The sequence below is a fragment of the Oryctolagus cuniculus genome, chromosome 3 (assembly GCF_964237555.1).
Source record: "Oryctolagus cuniculus chromosome 3, mOryCun1.1, whole genome shotgun sequence".
NCBI lineage: Eukaryota > Metazoa > Chordata > Mammalia > Lagomorpha > Leporidae > Oryctolagus > Oryctolagus cuniculus.
Genome location: NC_091434.1, coordinates 136,553,581 through 136,575,272, shown reverse-complemented (window position 1 = coordinate 136,575,272; position 21,692 = coordinate 136,553,581). Strand labels below are relative to the sequence as shown.

At 47.4% G+C, this 21,692-nt stretch overlaps 1 protein-coding gene across 2 annotated transcripts in view; it reads left to right on the top strand.

Annotated features, from left to right (window-relative positions):
* The first annotated feature begins 10,452 nt into the window (after positions 1-10,452).
* Positions 10,453-21,692, top strand: part of SLC26A4 (solute carrier family 26 member 4) — a 59,960-nt gene continuing 48,720 nt past the window's right edge. The window contains exons 1-3 of one of the 2 annotated variants that reach the window (XM_002712039.5): positions 10,453-10,607; positions 11,320-11,489; positions 13,857-13,996. In XM_002712039.5, coding sequence (XP_002712085.1) covers positions 11,323-11,489; positions 13,857-13,996 — 307 coding nt within the window. In that variant the 5' untranslated portion in view covers positions 10,453-10,607; positions 11,320-11,322. Of the gene's footprint in view, positions 10,608-10,781; positions 11,107-11,319; positions 11,490-13,856; positions 13,997-21,692 lie in introns of those variants that run through there. The other variant, XM_051848821.2, reaches the window with a different exon arrangement.

Genomic DNA, 21,692 nt, shown 5'->3' with positions numbered 1-21,692 from the left:
CTTTTGGAGGATGACTTTTTAGTGGAGTAAGGAGACCTACTAGAAGGCTATTGCCCTAAGATGGTCCTAGCTTGTACCCAGACTGTAGCAGACAGAGAGAGGCAGTGGAATCAGGGAGTTCATGAAAAAAAAAAATGGAGTTGGTATTGAGGGTAAGAAAGAAGGAAGCAAGAATGGCTGTTAGCTTTCTGGTTTGGGCAGTTGCATGGGTGGGGTGCTCTTCACCACCATGGGGGATTCGGGAAGAAGGACAGGATCAAGGTGGGTTGGAAGGAGATTATCAACTCCATATTCACCCTGTTGAAGACTCGTGCAGCACACTCCTTCATATTTAGATAATTTCTTACTTTATAAAACAGTGACTCAGTGAGATATTTTAATCATATATTTTTGCTAGCATGTTTAAAAGTATGATTCTCAAAATATAGATACTTTTTCAATAGGAAAATTTTGCTTCTAGTAATCTGCAACTATCAACATACACAAACACAACCCATTTGCCTTATCCTTAGGACATTTCAAACATCGTGTCATTTCTTTCTTTCTTTTTTTTTTTTGTTTTGTTTTGTTTTTTATTTTTGACAGGCAGAGTGGACAGTGAGAGAGAGAGACAGAGAGAAAGGTCTTCCTTTGCCATTGGTTCACCCTCCAATGGCCGCCGCGGTGGCCAGTGCACCGAGCTGATCCGATGGCAGAAGCCAGGTACTTATCCTGGTCTCCCATGGGGTGCAGGGCCCAAGCACTTGGGCCATCCTCCACTGCACTCCCTGGCCACAGCAGAGAGCTGGCCTGGAAGAAGGGCAACCGGGACAGAATCCGGCGCCCCGACTGGGACTAGAACCTGGGGTGCCTGCGCCGCAAGGCGGAGGATTAGTCTAGTGAGCCGCGGCGCCGGCCCCGTGTCATTTCTTTTTAAACAGTTTTTCTTTTTTAAATGATTTAGGGGCTGTCATTGGGGCTTAGCAGGTTAAGCAGCTGCCTGTGATACCAGCATCCCATGTGGGCATTGGTGCCCCTTTCCAACCCAGCTCCCTATGAATGCACATGAGAAAGCAGTAGAAGATGGCCCAAGTCCTTGGGTCCCTGCACCCACATGGGAGACCTGGAAGAAGCTCCTGGATCCTGGCTTTGGCCTGGCCCAACCCTGGCCATTGCAGCCATTTGGGGAGTGAATCAGTGGTTGGAAGACCTTTGTGTCTGTCTTTCCCTCTCTTTGTCACTCTACCTCTCAAGTAAATAAATAAAATATTTTTTCATTTTTTAAAAATATTTATTTTATTTATTTGAAAGATAGAGTTACAGGGAGAGGTAGAGACAGAGAGGTTTTCCATCTACTGGTTCACTCCCCAGATGGCAGCAATGGCCGGAGCTGCGCCGATCCGAAGCCAGAAGCCAGGAGTTTTTTTCAGGTCTCCCATGTGGGTGCAGGGGCCCAAGCACTTGGGCCATCTTCCTCTCCTTTCCAAGGCCATAGCAGAGAGCTGGATCGGAAGAGGAGCAGCCAGAACTAGAACCGGAGCCCATTTAGGATGCCAGCGCTTCAGGCCAGGGCTACAACCCGCTGAGCCACAGCGTGGGCCTCAAAATCTTTTTTAAAAAATTGTATTTATTTACATATTTGAAAGGCAGCTAGCAAGAGAGAGAAAGACAGAAAGAAATTCCATATGCTGCTTTAGTCCCCACATGACAGCAGCCGGGGTTGGGCCAGGCCAAAGCCGAGAGTCAAAAACTCCATCTGGTCGTCCTACGTCAGTGGCAAGGACTCAACTTGAGCCATCATTAGCTGCTTCCCAAGTGCATTTGCAGGCAGCTGGACTGGAAGCAGAGTAGGCGGGACGTGAACCAGCGCTATGATACTGCAGACAGCAGGTTAACCACTGCACCTTGATGCCTACCCACTATATGTGTGTATATTTTTGTACAGTCTCATTTACACCAGAAGCCTGTTTCTTGTAAACTTTGAAAAAAAGGGGGGCAGCGCTGTGGCGCAGTGGGTTAAGGCCCTGGCCTGAGTGCCGGCATCCTGGCTCCTGGCTTCTGGCTTCGGATCGCGCAGCTCTGGCCATTGCAGCCACCTGGAGAGTGAACCAGCAGATGGAAGACCTCTCTCTCTGTCTCTGCCTCTCTCTGTAACTCTGTATTTCAAATAAATAAATGAAATAAATCTTTAAAAAAAAAAGAAAAAGAAAAGAAAAAAATGCCTGTGTTCATTTGCAGAGAAAGTCCATTCACCCCTCCCTGCCTTCTCTCCACCCTTCTCTCCTCTGTACCCAGGAGAAGACCTCTCTCTCACCTTCCAATGGGATTTGGGAGAGGAAGGAGAGAGGGCTGGGGAAGCACGTGCAGGCCATCAGACAGAGGGAGGGGGAAGTCGGGGTATTTGTTCTCCAGCTGCTTCCTTGTTGAACATGGAGTTGGCAGAGGGTCCATTCCTCCACTGAAGGCCACAGCTGTTGGGCAGCTACCTCCAGCACACCGGGGCTCTGTCAGCGGCTCCCACTCTGCCCTCACAGGCCAGGATCCCTGCTGCGGCAGTTGTCAGCTGGTAGTTCCCCAGCAAGCCCTGAAGAGCTTTTTCTGTGTTGCTGGTTCCCCTTGACCCTGTTGGTGTTTTTGTGAACAGTCCCTACGTGAAGTCCTTCTGAGTACATCATCTGTCTTGCTTGGGGCGTGTTTAATAGAATATGCGAACATGTGCTGTCTTCATTTGTACAAGTGTCAGTGTGCTGTGCACACTTCCTGTGCCATGCCTCTCTTCTTCAGTTCAGTAGAGTCTGGGTTGTTTTCTCTGTCCACAGATACTGATCTGTTCCTTCTCAGGGGGTTAGGGTAGCCTTGGCTGCAGGCAACCTTGCAGGAAATATGAAGATAGGGGCCCTGGCAGTGAGAGATGGGGCCTGATACTCATTTATGATTAAAATCTCAGCTCTCACAAAAAAATTAAAAAAAAATAAATACTTATCCACATTACTAGTATCCAATGGTATCCCATTGTCTTTTTTTTTTTTTTTAGATTTATTTATTCATTTGAAAGGCATAGTTACAGAGAGGCAGGGGGAGAGAGAGAGAGAGAGAGAGAGGTCTTTCATCTGCAGGTTCACTCCCCAGATGGCAGCAATGGCCATAGCTGTGCCAATCTGAAGCCAGGAGCTTCTTCTGGGTCTCCCATGTGGGTGCAGGGGCCCAAGGACTTGGGCCATCTTCTACTGCTTTCCCAGGTCATAGCAGAGAGCTGGATCAGAAGTGGAGCAGCCAGGTCATGAACCAGCACTCATTTGGGATGCTGGTGCTGTAGGCGGTGGCTTTACCTGCTATACCACTGCACCAGCCCCTCCCATTGTCTTTTTAAAAAACCTTTGGATTTATACTCTTTAAAAATATATATTTATAAATGTATAATTATATAAATATATAAATATATATATATATATATATATATATATAGTTGAATGCCAGAGAGAGAGAGATCTTCCATCTGCTGGTTTACTCCTCAAATATCTGCAACAGCTGAGGCTGGGCCTGGATAAAACCAGGAGTCTAGAACTCCATCTGGGTGTTCCACATGGGCAGGGGCCCAAGCACTTGGAGCATCACCTACTGTATTAGCAAAAAGCTGAAATGGCAGCTTGAACCCAGGCACTCCAATATGGGAGGCTGATGTCCCAAGTAGTGTCTTAACAGCTGTGCCCCCCCCATCTTTTTTTTTTTAACCATACTTTTAACTATTATATCAAAGGACAGGAGTTAAAATATGAAACTTAAATTAAAAAACAATTTTCTGTTATTTGTCTCTTCCTGAGACAGGGAGTCCCAGACAGATAGAGAGAGATCTCCCATCTGCTGATTCATTTCCCCTGGATGAGTTCTGGACCCAGAACCCAACCCCGGCACTGCACTGTGGGGCATGGGCATCGTAACTGCTAGGCGGAATGCCTCCCCCCTCCCCCCGCATCTTTAAACGGCACATGTAAAGGACAACAGAGTTTAAAATGTGTTCAGTTGTCTCCATTTAGTGCAGGTGTGACTGGTCACTACTTCTGGTAACGGCGGCACCCCACACTCAGTGTGTTCTCAGTCGTCACGGTAACGCGTGGGCTCTGAGCAGAAATGGATCCAGACAGCAGTGCTAATGACTTTTGGTGGAAAGCAACAGCATGGCGTTTCGGCAGTTTATTTTTGTTATTTTGGCTGCCTGACAGCTCTTTTGTGTATAAAGAATGTTTTTTACAATTAATTCCTCCCCGCTCTGGTGAACTATAAAGTAGTAACAACACAAACCTAGAATCTACTGTCTAATTCTTCATTTAAAATGTATCTTAAACATGAACAGGGTGAACACCTACAGAAGGACATATCAGGGACAGGTGGGTGTGATAAGCAGTAAAGAAGGCGGGCCGAGAAACAGAGGCAGGCCAAAGAGAAAGAACTGGGAGCTGTGGGGGACCCAAAGGGAGATCTGGGCTCCAGCCTTTGGCCTGGCCCAGCTGTTGCATCTATCTTTAAGAGGAAAGAGAACCGTGGGGGCCAGAACTGGGACAGAGGCTCACATTGTATCTCAAGAAGGAAAGACGGGGATGGCGCAGTGGCTCACTAGGCTAGTCCTCCACCTGCAGCACTGGCACCCAGGGTTCTAGTCCTGGTTGGGGCGTCAGATTCTGTCCCGGTTGCCCCTCTTCCAGGCCAGTTCTCTGCTGTGGCCCAGGAAGGCAGTGGAGGATGGCCCAGGCCCTTGGGCCCTGCACCCGTATGGGAGACCAGGAGGAATTGCCTGACTCCTGGCTTCGCATCAGCGCAGTGCGCTGGCCATAGTGGCCATTTGGGGGGTGAACCAACGGAAGGAAGACCTTTCTCTCTCTCTCTCTCTCTCACTAACTCTACCTATCAAAAAAAAAAAAAAAAAAAAAAAAAGGAAAGAAGAGGGGCCATTGTTGTGGCATGCACTTGCAGGTAAACATCCCACATGGGTGCTGGTTCAAGTTCCGGCCTCCACTTGTGATCCAGCTCCTTGCTAATGGTCTGGGAAAAGCAATAGAAGATGATCCAACTGCTTGTGCCCCCTACCACCCACGTGGGAGACCAGACGAAGTTCCTGGCTCCTGGCTCCTGCCTGATCCAGCCCTGGCAGTTGCAGTCATCTGAGAAGTGAACCAATAGATGGAAGATCTCTTTCTTACTCACTCTCTCTTTCTCTCCCTCTCTCTCTCAGTGAAGGTCTCCCAAGTGGGTGCCAAGCACCTAACTACTTGAACCATCACTTGCTGCCTCCAAAGTGCACATTAGCAGGAAGCTGGAATTGGGAGCAGAGCTGGGACTTGAACCCAGGCACTCCACTCCAGCAGCTTAACCACTAGGACAAACACTGTCCCCATGCTTTTATTCACTATTGTTTCTATGACCAGCACACATAAATTCTTTTTTTAAAATGATTTATTTATTTATTCAAAAAGCAGATCTACAGAGAGAAGATTATATATAATCCAGCACCCACATGGAATGCTGGATTCACAGGTGGTAGCTTAACCCTCTATGTTACAATGCCAGCCATCAAATAAATTCTTTTTTCTTGTAAAGATTTATTTATTTATTTGAAACGCAGAGTTACAGAGAGGTAGAGGCAGAGAGAAAGAGAAAGGTCTTCTATCCACTGGTTCACACCCAAATGGCTGCAATGGCTGGAGTTGTGCTGATCTGAAGCCAGGAGCCAGGAGCTTCTTCTAGGTCTCCCAAGCAGATGCAGGAATCTCCCACATGGGTGCCGCCCCCCCCCAAATAAATTCTTAATCATAAATCCTTGAATGAATTAATGAATGAATGAGCCAACCAACAGGTGACTGCATAACTTTAACAAGGAAGTTTCTTTTACATTCCCAATGCCTAATGATAAATAAGAAAATGCCTCTTAAATCAGCATTAACTGGGGCCGGCACTGTGGCATGGTGGGTAAAGCAGCCACCTTCAGTGCCAGCATCCCATATGGGCACTGGTTTGAGTCCCAGCTGCTCTACTTCCAATCCAGCTCTCTGCTATGGCCTGGGAAAGCAGTGGAAGATGACCCAAGCACTTGGGCCCCTGCACACTTGTGGGAGACCCGGGAGAAGCTCCCGGCTACTGACTTTGGATCAGCTCAGCTCCAGCTGTTTGGGGAATGAACCAGAAGATGGAAGACCTCTCTCTCTGCTTCTCCTCTGTCTCTCTGTAACTCTGCCTTCCAAATAAATAAATAAAAGTGATAAATTTGACAAACCCAAGAGAATTGAGTGTAAAAACAAAAGAGGTACATCAAGAGGTAGCACAAACTAGAATTTTAAAAAACGATCAGCATTGACTACTAAATAAGTTCTGTAAAGAAACTGCATTATTGTCTGACATTTATTTTGAAGTGACACATCTATGTTTTTGGAAAGAATTCCTGAATCTGATTAAATTCTGATAAATAAGAACCACCCACCTCTATGTGAAGCAGGTGAAGCTTGATTTGTATAGCCCATGTGAGTAATCTGAGGTGTTCCATATAACAAGTAAACTGGGTGGGAAGAGCAAGCTGTTGTCACCTCCTACTTGTCTCTGTTTTTAAAAGATAGCCAAATTCAGAAACTTGGTCTTCTACCTCTGCAGAAAGCAGGGCTCTAGGCTTGTACAGAATCCTGCCGTGGAGCTGGTGTTCTGACCAGCCACCATTTATCCTTGCTGTGCAAAGCACATTTAACAGAATCCAGCCTTGTCTTCATCCAGATACACACAGTACTTATTATGGTGTCATTACTGAGCCGGATTCTTACATCAAGAGATGCATTTCAAAGACTCATGTCTATTTTCTAAGGGATATTACATCTTTGACTCCTAGTGCTAGTCAATAGTCTCTTTCCTCATCTGTCTTGGTGCTGCTTCCGCCCACTCCATCAGTCTCTTGGAACCACTGCCACCACCAAGCCATCAAGTTCTTTTTGTCATTTTCAACTTACTTGTTTATTTATTTCAAAGGACAAAGGACAGAGAGCTTCTCCCTCTGCTGTGGTTCATTCCTCAAATGTCCAGAACAACCAAGATTGGGCCAGACCAGATGCAGAGACCTACATCTCCATCATCGGGGTCTCTCACCTGCGTGGCAGGGACCCAAGCACTTGGGCCATCATCTACTGCCTTTTGACGAGCATAAACAAGAAGCTGAATCAGAAGAGGAGTGGTCAGGATTCGAACCAGAACCCTGATGTAGGATGTGCATGTCTCAACGAGCAGCTTAACCCATTGTGTCAAAACACTCACCCAGCCATCAAATAATAATTATTATTGTTATTATTTTAGCCATCAAATTCTAATGCAATGTGGTTCACAGAGGGTGGCAAGATAAGTCTGAAAAAATGTGTTCAAAATAGCTAGCAACAGGGAGCAGAAATTCCTATAAAAGAGGGATATGAGTTACATTTGTATTCACACAGAATGTCTCTAAGTGAATTCGTTAACAAATTAAATGCCATCTAAGTGAGTAAACGTAGAATTACATGTATGAGTTGATCTTCAGAAATTTTTGACAATATTAAGAAAGATCCACATGTATTCACCTGCAAAGATATCCACAATTGTAGAGGAATCTGCAACGTGATTCTTGGTTGTTAAAAAACAGTGTGTTTGGGCTATAGATAAGTTTATTTAGAAAACGCCAAGTAATGGTTGGGAGGAGACAGTGCTTACTCTCAAGAACTTTTGCTTAGTGAGAGATGTAAGACTTGTTTGTAACGAGATTAGGATACTGAAGCAGATAGCGAGATGTGTCTTAAATTCAGATCAGATAAGGTACCAAGATAATTCAGAAAAGGGGCTGGATTAGTTGCTACTGAGAGTAGCAAGGAGAGTTCATGGAAGAGATGGCTTTTTAGCAGGACCTTGAAGATTTGTGTGAGGGTGTAAGGTGTGGGTACATAGAGAATCTGGTTTAAATCAAGTGCTTTCCTGTGTTTCAGTGGAGTTGAGTTATACATTCAACAACAAAGTGATGTTAATAAGAAACATGCACACACACACACACACACACAAAGGATAATTCATGGAAAACAGTTTTTTCTTGATACTCATTTCCCATAATTTTTTTGAAGACTCCCTTCTATGTATATGAGAAACTTGTGGAAAATGAAATTAAAAGATTACTTTATTTTGGTGCAGAGCAACTTGAACTCCTTGCATAGTTTTTTCATAGTACATATTTTCATCAACTTATTGAAGATTTCTCATATGCTTAACTTCAAAAATTTTTGCTCCCAATAAACCCACTTTTTAATTACATTTTCCACAGGCTTTTAGAAGTCTCTGGAATATACATATATATATATATGTGTGTGTGTGTGTGTGTGTGTGTATGTCCAGTATGTGTAGCAATTTATTAATAAGCGTGCAACTGAATTACACTCAAAACCTTAGAAGGGGGGGTAAGCATTTGGCACAGTGGTTAAGGTGCTTGTCATCCCATATTTGAGTGTTTGAGTTCAAGTCCCTGCTGATCCTCTGATCCAGCTTCCGGTTAATGTGCACACCTGGAGGTAGAAGATGATGGCTCAAGTACTTGGGTCCCCGCCACCCACATGCAAGATCTAGATAGAGTTCTGGGACTCCAGCTGTCAGTGGGCCCAGATTTGGCTGTCATGGACATTTGCTAAGTGAACCAAGAAGATTTCCCTTTTTCTATCTCTGCTTCCTGCTGTGTGACCCTCTGCCTTTCAAATAGCATTAAAATAAATAAATAAAAATTAAAACAAAGTGAAAAAAACCTTAGAAGGACATACACCATTGTAGAATGTTTGGCAGCCTCCCTGGCCTAAAATGTCCCATGACATGGCCCTGCGTGGGGGCAAAACAGCCCTTAGGAGAAAGTCCTTCCCTCTGCTCTAAGAGTAGATAACAATTTTTTTTTTAAGATTTATTTATTTATTTGAGATGCAGAGTTACAGACAGAGAGAGAGGTCTTCCGTCCACTGGTTCATTCCCCAAATGGCCACAACAGCCTATCAGAAGCCAGGAGCCAGGAACTTTTTCCACAACTCCCACACAGGTGCAGGGGCCCAAGCACTTGGGCCATCTTCCACTGCTTTCCTAGGCCATAGCAGAGAGCTGAATCAGAAGTGGAGCAGCTGGGAATCGAACCGGTGCCCATGTGGGATCCTGGCACTGCAGGCAGAGGCTTAGCCTATTTTGCCACAGTGCCGGCCCAGGCAATTGTTTTTAGCTTCCTTCTTCAGTGGTTCTTTTGGTCATAAGCCTTTGAAGATCTATTGAGAAAGCTGTTGACTCATTCATTCCTTCCAAAAAATGAACAAGCTTACAGCATGCTGAATTCAAACTCACCCCATGCTGAAACCAGGGTTCCCCTTAGAGGATGTCTGTTTCCTCAAGCTTGCATCATGAGCACAGTCTGTGTTTTCCAAGTGGGTGGATAACTGAAGGTTGATGTCCAGAAAGTCTGTATTCTGGAGCATCTTCTGTATTAACTGATAACCAAGTGGGAATGTTCCAGTTTACTGGCAAGATTCATCGCAACAGAAGACAAAACTGTCTGTTAGTCTTGATTTCTTTCTGGTCCGCTGTATTCCCTCCATCATTGACCAGATGAATGAGAAGAAAGAAAGAATGAAAGAATCAGTCATGTAAAAAAAAGGGGGGGGGAGGCCAGCCAAATACTTGTTTTTGATTGTGAAATATCACAGACACACAGACACACACACACACACACACACACACAGGATATCTAACATCTGTGAGTGAATTAGCAAGTCTCCATGACCATCACTCATTCACTGGGTACCCCTCAAAGACTCTAGGGGAAATAAGAAGTTAGGCAGTAGATACAATGCTACAATTAGAAGGAACAGGTCCTGGTGTTCTGTTGCACGGTAGCCTGACTCTAGTTAACAATGATCTATTGTATATTTCAGAATAGCCAGGAGAGGATTTTTGATGTTCTCACCCCAAAGAAATGATAAACGTTTGAGGTGATGGATATGTTAATGACTCTAATTTGATTATTGCACAATGAGACATGCATTGAACTATCACGTCGTACCGACAAACACATTGGTGTATAACAGTCAGAAATCAAAACGCTTTGCAAAGAAAAGAACAAGTTCTATTCGGTGGGTATTTGGGCGGTGGTGGGGATGATTTCTAGAAATTCAAAACTTTATTGTTCTACAAAACTGGCCCCAGCCCTGTCCTCCCAGTTTGGTAGGAGCGCACCTGTGTGTCAGCTTGTGCAGCTCCTGGATTCACACTGCCTGGGAGTCAAGGTCAGCCCTTCGCTGCTAAGGAACCACACAGGGCTTGTCTGCTCTGACCTTGCAGCCCGCTGTAGCGGTCGGGGAAGTGAGTGAGTGGCCCAGTGGCCCCTGCGACACGGCCAGCAAGATCCTTATCCTTCCCGGCTGGGGCGAGGGACAGGGCGTGGAGGGGCAGGATCTTTCCGGGTAGGATCGGCAGGGGAAAGACCAATGTCTGTGTGACCCTCCTGGGGACCAAACTGTCTGTTGCTCTATAAATAAACGTCTCACTGCCTTTTGCGAGCGCTATAAAGACGGCGAGACGGCTGTCCTGGGTCATTCCGGGCGAGGCGCGAGCACACGCAGGTGAGTTCGGCTGCCGAGGTGCAGCCTGGTCCGCCCCGTCCTGGCGGATCTCCAGGGCAGGCGGTGATCTCGGGCATGGAGAGGGCGGGCAGGGGACTGTGAGCGCTAAGAGGAATTTGGGGACGCAGGAGAGCTGCTCCACCTGCCCAGGGTCCTGGCCCAGGAGAGTTGTGTCTCGCCCCCGGAATTTGCCCTCAGCGAAGGCAGCCCGGGACCCAAGAAGCACCCCCTGAGGGTCCCACGCCCGACCTCAGCATCAGTGCCTCTCCCCGGTGCATGCCTGGAGCTGCGCTCAGGCCGGGCGCCTGGAGGCAGGGACGCTCCCCTCGTTCCTCTCCCCTCCCGGCACACGCCCAGGGCCACCTCCCCAGCCCGCGTTTGGGGAGATTTCAGGACGCGGACAGCGCCCTGGCTGCAGGCCGAGGGTCCTGAGTCTTGCTCCGGAAGCTCCCAGAGCGGAGGCGCACTCCCATCCGAGCGGTGGAGACCCGAGTTGCAGGTGCAGCCCACAGGACCCGAAGAACCCCAGGTGCCCCGCAGTCGGCTGGCTGTGCGCGCCTTGGGACGCCGCGTCGCGAGCGCCCGAGCCCGCAGGGCGCGCCGCAGGCTCGCGCGGGTCGGCTGCGGCCGCTGCTCGCTCTCTGCCCCTCGCTCTCCGCCTCGGATTGACCTCGTTCGCCGCAACTCCTTAAAATCTTCCTGGGGTTTGCAGGTCATGGCCGCGCCGGGCAACAGGTCGGAGCCGCCGCAGCAACTTCCCGAGTACAACTGCAGCTACGTGGTGTCGCGCCCGGTCTACAGCGAACTCGCCTTCCAGCAGAAGCACGAGCGGCGCCTGCAGGAGCGCAAGACTCTGCGAGAGAGTCTGGCCAAGAGCTGCAGGTAGCAGGCGTCGGGGCGCGGGGCCGGGAGCGCCAGGGCGCCCGCAGCTTTTCTGCGAGGCGAGGCTCGGGGTCTCCAGTCCGCAACGCCACCTTTCCGGGTCCCAAGGTGGCTGCTTCGCTCCCGGGCCCGTTGCTCCAACCTGGCCTGGGAAACACACCTTTAGGGGGAGGATGGGCTCCCAGAACCCCATATTTCCCTCTTTTCCATTTTGAGGAACCTGGAGGGTAGCGTGGGATGTGGAGGGTCCTTATCGGCTTCTTGGGCTGAGGCCAGGGCCGAGGGGAGAAAGGCGCCCCATTGAAAGAGATGAGGGGCAAATCCATCACCTGGCCAGGAGTCTTTTAAGCCCTTCAAGCTGACGTAGCCTGGAGGCCACGCAGATAGACACCAGGATGGAAGCCAGGATACAGGAGCGCCTGTATCGCACCTCACCCAGGAGGCAGTAGGACCTCTAGGAGAGCCAGCACGTGCCAAACCCAAATGTGCCACCCAGCACTAGAGGTCACTGACATGAGGAACAGTCACCCAATTGCCAGATGTAGTGTTTTGTTTGTTTTTCAATTTTATCTATTTATTTGAAAGAGAGAGGGAGAGACAAAGGTCTTCCATCCACTGGTTCACTTCCCCAAATGGCCCCATTATTGGCCGGAACTGCACCGATCCGAAGCCAGGAGCCAGGAGCTTCTTCAGTGTCTCCCACAGGGGGCCCAAGGACTTGGGTCATCTTCTACTGCTTTCCCAGGCCATAGCAGAGTAGCAGCTGGGACAGGAACCAGCACCCATATGGGGTTGATGGGGGCAGGGAGGTAGAGGCTTAGCCCACTATGCCACAGCTCTGGCCCCTGTAGTTTGTTTTTGAAATCCCTTTATTATGGAACTTTGTTAACAAAAGTACACATGGAGTGACATGATCCCACCAGCCTGATCTTAGTTCATCTTCCTACCCACTTGCCCCTCCAGTATTACTTAGGCGGGAATTCCACGTGGTGTTTCTGTTACGTCTGTGCAGTGATGCCGCATCCACTCTCCGAGCAGAATTGGTGCCGGGTCCCCAAGCGACACCAAAATCCAAAATGGAGCAATATTTGCTTGTAACCTACACATATCCTCCCACATACTTTATAGATGACCTTCAACTCCTAATACAATGCAAATGATCTGTAAACAGTTGTTAAGCAGTATTGTTTAGGGGATCCTGACAAGGAAAAATCTGCGCATGCTCAGTACAGGGGCGATGTTTTTATTTTCAACCTTCAGTTGGTTGAATTCATGGGCGTGGAACACATGGAAAAGCAGATCCCACTGTTATCTCTAAGGAATTCTGGAAAAATGGTGACCACAATCTGTTATCCACCTAAAAATTCTTTAATATCAAAAATGGAATATCATTAACATTTGTAATCATTTTATCAGTACCAGAGCTTTCAAGGACAATTTGTTGGGATCAGGAGCTGGATAATATCTGCCTATTGTTGATTTTTTCTTATATCTATAGGTTGTTGAATTTATTTATTTTTAAAGATTTATTTTATTTATTTGAAAATCAGAGTTACACAGAGAGAGAGGTAGAGACAGAGAGGTCTTCCATCCGCTGGTTCACTCCCCAATTGGCCTCACTGGCCAGAGCTGCACTGATCTAAAGCTAGGAGCCAGGAGCCTCTTTCAGGTCTCCCATGCAGGTGCGGGGACCCAAGGAGTTGTGCCATCTTCTACTGCTTTCCCAGACTATAGCAGAGAGCTGGATTGGAAGTGGAGCAGCCAGGTCTCAAACTGGCACCCATATGGGATGCTGGCACTGCAGGTGGCAGCTTTACCCGCTATGCCACAGTGCCAGCCCCAGTTGTTGAATTTAAACATTAGTAGCATGGTATATATTCATCGTATTCAGATGTTTGTAAAACATTGGCTCCAAGCTTGTATTGCCAACATATACAGAGTGTTTTTGTTGTTGTTTTGGTTTGGTTTTTTAAGAAAAGAAGAAGGCGCTTGGGTTAGAGTTAGAAGTCTGAAAGTAATCTCCAGGCAGAGCCTCTGCATTGATCAGCTCTGGCTGGACAGAAAAGGGGCTCTTGTGTCAGGATAATTTCTCAGGGGATTAAAAAGGTGAGAGCAGCGGGGAGGGAGGGGACAGCTAATCCTGTGTTTTCTAGTACAGTGAGTGCATTTAATAGGATAGATGCAATTCTTGGCAGAAGCATAGTAAGCACATCAGTGTTTCTATTTTCCGTGAGATTCTTACTCTTTCTCTAAATGAACCTCAGCAGTTCTGAGGTTCTTCAGAACTGAAGTTCGTAACTTTTGGGACCTGCAGTTGGCTATGACCAAGATTGAACTGGAAGCCTGGTTTTCTTGCTTTTTTGACAGCTGTTCAAGAAAGAGAGCCTTTGGTGTGCTGAAGGCTCTCCTGCCCATCCTCGAGTGGCTCCCCAAATACCGAGTAAAGGAATGGCTGCTTAGTGACATCATTTCCGGTGTCAGTACTGGGCTGGTGGGCACGCTGCAAGGTAAGGAGAAGATGCTGGTGGACTGGCTGCCAAGAGCCCGGGGGCTGTGGTCTCCAGCAACAGCTCCTCCCTCCCGCCCTCCCTGGTCTGTTCCGAACGCTGGCTCAGCCCTCAAGGCCTTCATGCCTTCTCAGGAGCCCTGTAGTGGAGGGACTGGACTCCTTTCTCGTCTCGCCCTGAGTTTTCTTCCTGGGACACTCTGTGGACTCTCTAGCTGCACTGCTCCAGTTGAGAGGCCCACGCTAAGCAGTGGCTTCCCATCTGGTGTTGACCACAACTCACAGTAAGAAACAGGTATTGGAGCCGGCATTGTGGCTCAGTGGGTTAAGCCACTGCCTGCAATGCCAGCATCTCCATATGAGCCCTGGTTTGAGTCTCCGCTGCTGCACTTCCAGGGCAAGCTCCCTGCTAGTGTGTTGAGGAAAGTAGCAGAGGATGGCCAAGTACCTGGGGCCCCTTCCCCTACAAGGGATTCACCTAAATGAAGCTCCTGGCGTCTGCTTGGCTCCTTCCTGGCCATTGTGGGCCCATGGGGAGTGAACAAGCAGATGGAAGATCTCTCTCTGTCTCTCCTTCTCCATGACCATGCCTTCAAATAAATGTATAAATATAGAAAAAGGAAAGAAATAAGTTTTACATCATGATTTACACACACACGCATCACGCATGTTTTGTGAAATAATATTTATCTTCACTGTAAGTGGTGCTCACAGATGTTTTCTATTCTACTCTATTCTGCTTGTTTCTTAAGAAGACTTATTTATTTGACAGGCAGAGTGAGAGAGAGAGTATGAGAGAGGAGAGATCTTCTATCTGTTCTTTACTCTTCAAATGGCCTCAAAGGCTGGGACTGGTTCAGGCTGAAGCCAGGAGCCCAGAATTCCGCTCTGGTCTGCTACATGGATGATAATGGCCTGAGTTCTTGGACCATCTTCTGCAGCTTTCCCAGGCACAACAGCAGGAAGATGGATTGGAAATGGAGTAAGCTGGAGCTGAACTGCTACTCTGATATATGATGCTTATTTTTTTTTTTTGAAAAAAAAAAAAAATGATGATTGTAGCCTATGGATACTTTTAAAGATTTATTTATTTATCTGAAAGAGTTACACAGAGAAGGAGAGACAGAGATATCTTCCCTCTGGTTCACTCCCCAGATGGCTGCAACAGCCAGGGCTGGGCCAGGTCAAAGCCAGAAGCCAGGAGCTGCTTCCAGCTCTCCCACGTGGATAGCAGGGGCTCAAGCACTTGGACCATCTTCTGCTGCCTTTTCTAGGCCATTAGCAGGAACTAACTTGGAAATCGAGCAGCCAGGACACTAACCAGCACCCATATGGGATGCCGGCACTGCAGGTGGTAACGATGCCACAACTTTGGGCCTCCCCTCAGCCCCGCACTTGGACCTTGATCCACAGTGTGAAACTAGCTTATAGGAACGTGAATAAAGTGTTTTAGCCTGGCCTACATATGAGTAACCTCACCCCCACGTCCTAACCCCTTATTCATCCTCTTATTTCAATCTTTTGGAAAAACATCCAAACAAAGGTGGTTATATTTTTTCCCCCAAATTGGTCTTAGACCATATTTCCCCCATCTCATTGCCCTGTCCAATTCCCCAAAACCACTCAAACACAACAACAGAAATCTCATTGACCTATTGCAATTTTATGGAGCACCTAATATGTGCCTGGTGGTAGGTATCCTATGAATCGATGGCACCATTTGCTGTCAAGGAACTTGTGGCCCCACAGAGAAGGGCTGTGGCGGGGTGATGTTGCCTGCTACAGGAGTGTCAATGCGGGGATGGAGGATGGCTTCCTGGAAGTTGAGCTGTCCAGTCTCAGTTTCCTGAAGCCGTCTGAGTTTGCCTGGTGAAAAGGAGTAGGGCGGGGTGAGGCTATGTGTAGAAAGATGCCTTAAATATAGATGATTTCAGAAGCTGGCAGTCAACGTTGAGCAATACTGTGAGTCAAAATTTGGTGGTGGAATGTCAAGATTCCTCAGAGAAGACCAGGTAGATTGCTCCAGAGAAGGGCGTCCTGTGGCCCAGTGTGGGTCCTCAGCCTGTTTGGGCACGTTTTCAGTTCCGCCAGCAGGCGGGAGAGGGAGTAGCACAGGACTGTGCAGTTTGTAGGTTAAATGATGCCAAGGGCTGTACACGGTGAGCTCTACTGGCCGTGGCAATACCCTGTGAGTCCTGGGGGATGGGAGCCAAGTCTGATTGATGTTTGTTTGGCAAGTGCCAAGCACAAAGACTGGCATGTAAGAGAATGTTTTTTTTTGTTTTTTTTAAAGAAGATGTATTTTTATTTATTTGAAAGAGTTACAGAGAGGCAGAGAGAGAGGTCTTCATCCTCTGGTTCACTCCCCAAATGGCCACAATGCTGGAGCTGAGCTGATCTGAAGCCAGGAGCAAGGAACTTCCTCTGGGTCTCCCACATGGTTGCAGGGACCCGAGGACTTGGGCCATCCTATGCAGCCTTCTCAGGTACATTAGCAGGGAGCTGGATCAGAAGTGGAGCAGCCAGGACTCAAACCAGCACCCATATAGGATGCCGGCGCTGTAGGCCAGGGCTTTAACCCACTATGCCACAGTGCTGGCCCCCCCATAAATAGTTTTTTTTTAATTTTTAAAATTTTTATGTATTTGAAAGGCAGATTGACAGAGAGGAAGAGGAGAGACACAGAGAGGGAGGGAGGGAGGGAGATGGGGGGGGGGGGAGAGAGAGACAGAGAGAAATATCTTCCATTTATTGGTTCATAACCCAAAAGGTTTCATCAGCCAGCGCTGGGCCAGTCTGAATCCAGGAGCCTGGAACTCCATCCAGGTCTGTCACAAGAGTGTCAGGGGCCCAAGCACATGGGCCATCCTCCGCTGCCTTCCCAAATGTATCAGGGGAAAGCCAGAGGAGAAGCAGAGCAGCCAGGAATTGAATCGGTATTCTGACAGGATGCCAGTGTCACAGGTGGCGGCTTAACCCACTGAGTCACAATGCCACCTGCGCCATAAACAGTTAATGAAGAGGACTGATTGGCATTCCTGATAATGAATCATCCCATTTTATATGAAAAATGGTATTTCAAGCACTGTCTCCCCAGTTTTCACAGGCAAGTATTAGTGTCATTTGATAAGGATCAGATACTATGCCAAAGGCTTTGGCCAGTTATCTCTTTTAAACCTCCCAACAAACCTGTGAAGCAGTTACTATTGTCTTCTTTTCCACAGATGAGAAATCTGTTCAATCTTGCCCAAGGTCATGGAGTCAGTAAGTGGTTAAGTTTGAATTTGAACCTGGAGTCCAAGTCTTACAATCTTCACTTATATACTGTGTCATTGCCTTACTTTATGGGTAATACATTTTTCCAGAAATGTTTTCTCAAGATTATCTTTATAAGGTGAATTTTGGGGAGACTAATCTGTTGCACCCATACATTTATTTAACATTTGGTCACTTAAGAAATATTTGTGGACTAATTCTATGTGCCAAGCATTAAGCCATGGAGATTCAGTACTAACAGGCATAGATACTGATCTTAAAGAGGTAATTTGAGTGGTAGTGATGGGGATTAGCTAAACAGTTAAGTAGAAAAAAATGATTACATGATGGGGGCCATTGTACTAGCACAGTGGGTTGAGCCATTGCCTGCAATGCTGGCATCCCAAGTGGGCACCATTTCAAGTTCTGGATGCTCCACTTCTGATCTAGCTCCTTGCTAATTCACCTGAGAAAGAGGTGGAGAACAACCCAAGTGCTTGGGCCCCTGCACCTGTGTGGGAGACCCAGAGGGAGCTCCTGGCTCCTGGCTTTGGCTTGGCCTTTCCCAGGGCCATTGCAGCCATTTGGGGAGTAAGCCAGTGATTAGAAACTTCTCTCTTTCTTCTCTCTCTCTCTCTAACTCTGCCTTTCAATTAAAAAAAATGTCATTATATGAGTAGCCGGTGATATTTACTATGGTGAATTTAATCTGCGACCGTTGGGATTGATTGGGATAGGGAGGTCTAGTTTAGATATTAGAATCAAGAAAGGCTTTATTAAAGAGGTGGAACTTGGTCACAGACCAGAGAATAAGGAGGAGACAGTCACATGATGAGCAGAAAGAAAAGTGTCCCAGATAAAGGTACAAAAGCCTTGGGGAGAGATTGACCTTAGTATTTTCGAGGGAGCAACAGGAAGAATACTGGTGTGGGTGGAGTACAGTGGGCAAGGTGGGACAATGAGACAAGGTCAGATTTGGTCGGGGTTAGGATGGGGCAAGGGAGTGCTCACTGTTTTTGTTTTTGTTTTAACTTTTATTTAGTAAATATAAATTTCCAAAGTACAGCTTATGGATTACAATGGCTCCCCCCCCCCCATAACTTCCGTCCCACCCGCAACCCTCCCCTTTCTCGCTCCTTCTCCCCTTCCATTCACATCGAGATTCATTTTCATTTCTCTTATATACAGGAGATCAGTTTAGTATATATTAAGTAAAGATTTCAACAGTTTGCACCCACATAGAAACACAAAGTGAAAAATACTGTTTCAGTACTAGTTATAGCATTAAGTCACAATGTACAGCACATTAAGGGCCGAGATCCTACATGAGGAGTAAGTGCACAGTGACTCCTGTCGTTGACTTAACAATTTGACACTCTTGTTTATGGCATCAGTAATCTCCCTAGGCTCCAGTCATGAGTTGCCAAGGCTATGGAGGCCTTTTGAGTTCACCGACTCTGATCATATTTAGACAAGATCGTAGTCAAAGTGGAAGTTCTCTCCTCCCTTCAGAGAAAGGTACCTCCTTCTTTGATGACCCGTTCTTTCCACTGGGATCTCACTCGTGGAGATCTTTCATTTAGGTGGTTTTTTTTTTTTTTTTTTTTTTTTTTTTGCCTGAGTGTCTTGGCTTTCCATGCCTAAAATACTCTCATGGGCTCTTCAGCCGGATCCGAATGGCCTAAGGGCTGATTCTGAGGCCAGAGTGCTGTTTAGGACATTTGCCATTCTATGAGTCTGCTATGTATCCAGCTTCCCCTGTTGGATCCTTCTCTCCCTTTTATGTTCTATTGGTTAGTATTTTCAGACACTAGTCTTGTTTATGTGATCCCTTTGGCTCTTAGTCCTATCATTATGATCAATTGTGAACAGAAATTGATCACTTGGACTAGTGAGATGGCATTGGTACATGCCACCTTGATGGGATTGAATTGGAATCCCCTGGTATGTTTCTAACTCTACCGTTTGGGGCAAGTCAGCTTGGTGCTCACTGTTAAAGAGCCTCTTTAAATGTTGTGCCCTGGGCACCTGACTTGCCTCACCCTAAACTCAGCCCCAGGAAGGTTGTGTCAGCTTGAACCAGATCAGGCAGGATAGGAAGAGAGCTACAAGGCCTGAAGTATGCGCATAAGAATGGATGGAAATCACAGAGGGCTGTGAGGTTGTAGCCTCTAGCACCTGAGTAGATAGATGCTTGTGTCATTTACCAAAATGCAGCACGTGTGGGTGAGCAGCCACCTTGGGAGAGTTTCCTTGTGGCGATGCCAAGAGACCTTAGGTACAGATGCCAAATAGGGAGGGGGATGGGAGATCCCGCAAAGGTCAGGATCAGAGGGGAGGCCTGGGCTAGATGGGAAAATACCACTTCGCAGGCAGGCAGGCAGGCAGGCAGGCGATAGGGTGAAGCAGCAGAGGTGCCGGGGTTACTTAGGAAGGACAGGCAGAGCCGACCGGAAGAGAGAGGAAGTTCCAGAGGAAGAGAAAGTTGGCAGGGGAAAACCCAATCAGAGCAACGTGGGATCAGAAACCAAGAGAGGCCTTTTGTTTAGTTTTAAAATAAAGGCTGGAGGGCCCCTGGGGCAGAGGATGAGGAAGGGTACAGAGCTCCTGAGTGCTGCTGTGAGTCAGAGGGAGTGAAGGCAGGATGTGTTTCTCTCAACACCAGAGACTCTAGAACGTGTTGGCGAACTGCTAAGAATGACCTGCTGGAAAGAAAACGCTACACTCCAAGAGCCAGGGAGGGAGAAAGCACCAGAAGCAAATCAGTGAACAGGGACTTGGTGGCTGTGTGTGTGTGTGTGTGTGTGTGTGGAGTCCCGGACAGAGGTGGGAGGAGAACTCCCAGAAGGCAGGAGGGAGATTTCCTCCACTTTTAGAGGAAGAGAGACAGCCAAAGGCGCAGGCGGGATGAAAAGCAACTGGGGAGCATCTCCTGCGCTTCCTATTTTTAGTGAGGTGTAAGACATGTCTCTTAACTTGGAGGCTGCTGGAGGAGGGGGATGGGCAGTTGGAGGAAAGCAGGGGAAGTGGGAGTAGTTGTCTCGGAAGGAGGAAGGGCACACTTCCTGAGCAGGTGTAACTGCACCGCCAGGCAGGGCCTACTGGGACTCGGGCACACGGCTGTGCCGTGGTAACAGCCCATGCACAGTGCCTTGGGTCAAAGTGGATGGTAGAGTTAGTTAGCCAGATTGGGGTTTTGCCAGCTGATGAATAGAAAGAGAGAAGGCCAAGTAAGAGAGCTGATTCTTGGCGAAATTCCAAAGAGCTTGTGGAAGTCAAAGCAGGAGGGTCAAGGGTGGGGTGAAAGTGTATCCGGTAATGGATTAGAAGCCTTCTGAGGCCAGAGCAGTGTTGCAGTGTGGATCCTGGAGCAGGTGAGCCCGAGCAGACAGAGGCTCATAATGGAGTTCGTGGCTGTGGTAGTGCTATTCCCAGGGATGGCGAGGTCCAGGATGTCATCATTGGCTGGCGGTTGGTGAGGAGTGGTGGGAAACTCATCAGAGACGACAGAGGGTTCCCGAGGAGCTAGGGAGTTGCTAAGGATTATGGAATCTTCTTGATATTTGTTGTAGAAAAAAAAAATTCCTGGTAGGCAGTGAAAGTTCTATGCAGCTCTTCTAGTGCTGTCTTCATAGCTGTGGGGTCCTGCTAGCTGCTTTCTACCTTTGACATTTACTTATTTAATTTTTTAAAATATTTATTTGAAAATCAGATCAAAAGAGAGAGAGAGAGAGAGAGAAAGAGAGAGAGAGATCTTCCATCTGTGTTTACTCCCCAAATGGCTGCAATGGCCAGGGCTGGGCCTATCCGAAGCCAGGAGCTTCTTCGACGTGGATGCAGGGGACCAAGCCCTTGGGCCATCTTCCTCTGTTTTCCTAAGTGCATTAGCAGGGAGCTGGATCGGAAGTGGAGCAGCCAGGACTCAACTGGTGCTCATATGGGGATGCTGCTACCACAGGAGGCAGCTTCACCTGCTACACCAGAGCATTGACCCTTATTTATTTCATTTTTAAAAATAAACAACAGATATGTATTTCTCATGGCTTTAGAGGTTAGCAAGTCCAACATGAAGGTGGCTTCAGAATGCACACCTGGCAAGGGTCCATCCTGCTTGGCCTCACACAGTAGAAGCTTTGACTTTTTTTTTTTTTTTTTTTTTTTACAGGCAGAGTTAGACAGTGAGAGAGAGAGAGAGAGAGACAGAGAGAAGAAGCTTTGCCTTTAAATGTCAGTTAGCACCTGCTTTCTCGGTATATGCCACCGTCCCATACATCATGGGGCCCAACACTGAGATTCCATAATGGCAATCAGTGCTTCAGGTTTCTTTTCAGATGGTATAATTTCAGAATTGTTGTACCATTGTTCCTTTTTAATAAAGGGGATCACCAAATTTTTGAGTAGCAGAGTGTCCCTAAGTAGAAACTCTGTATGAAGACTGAAAA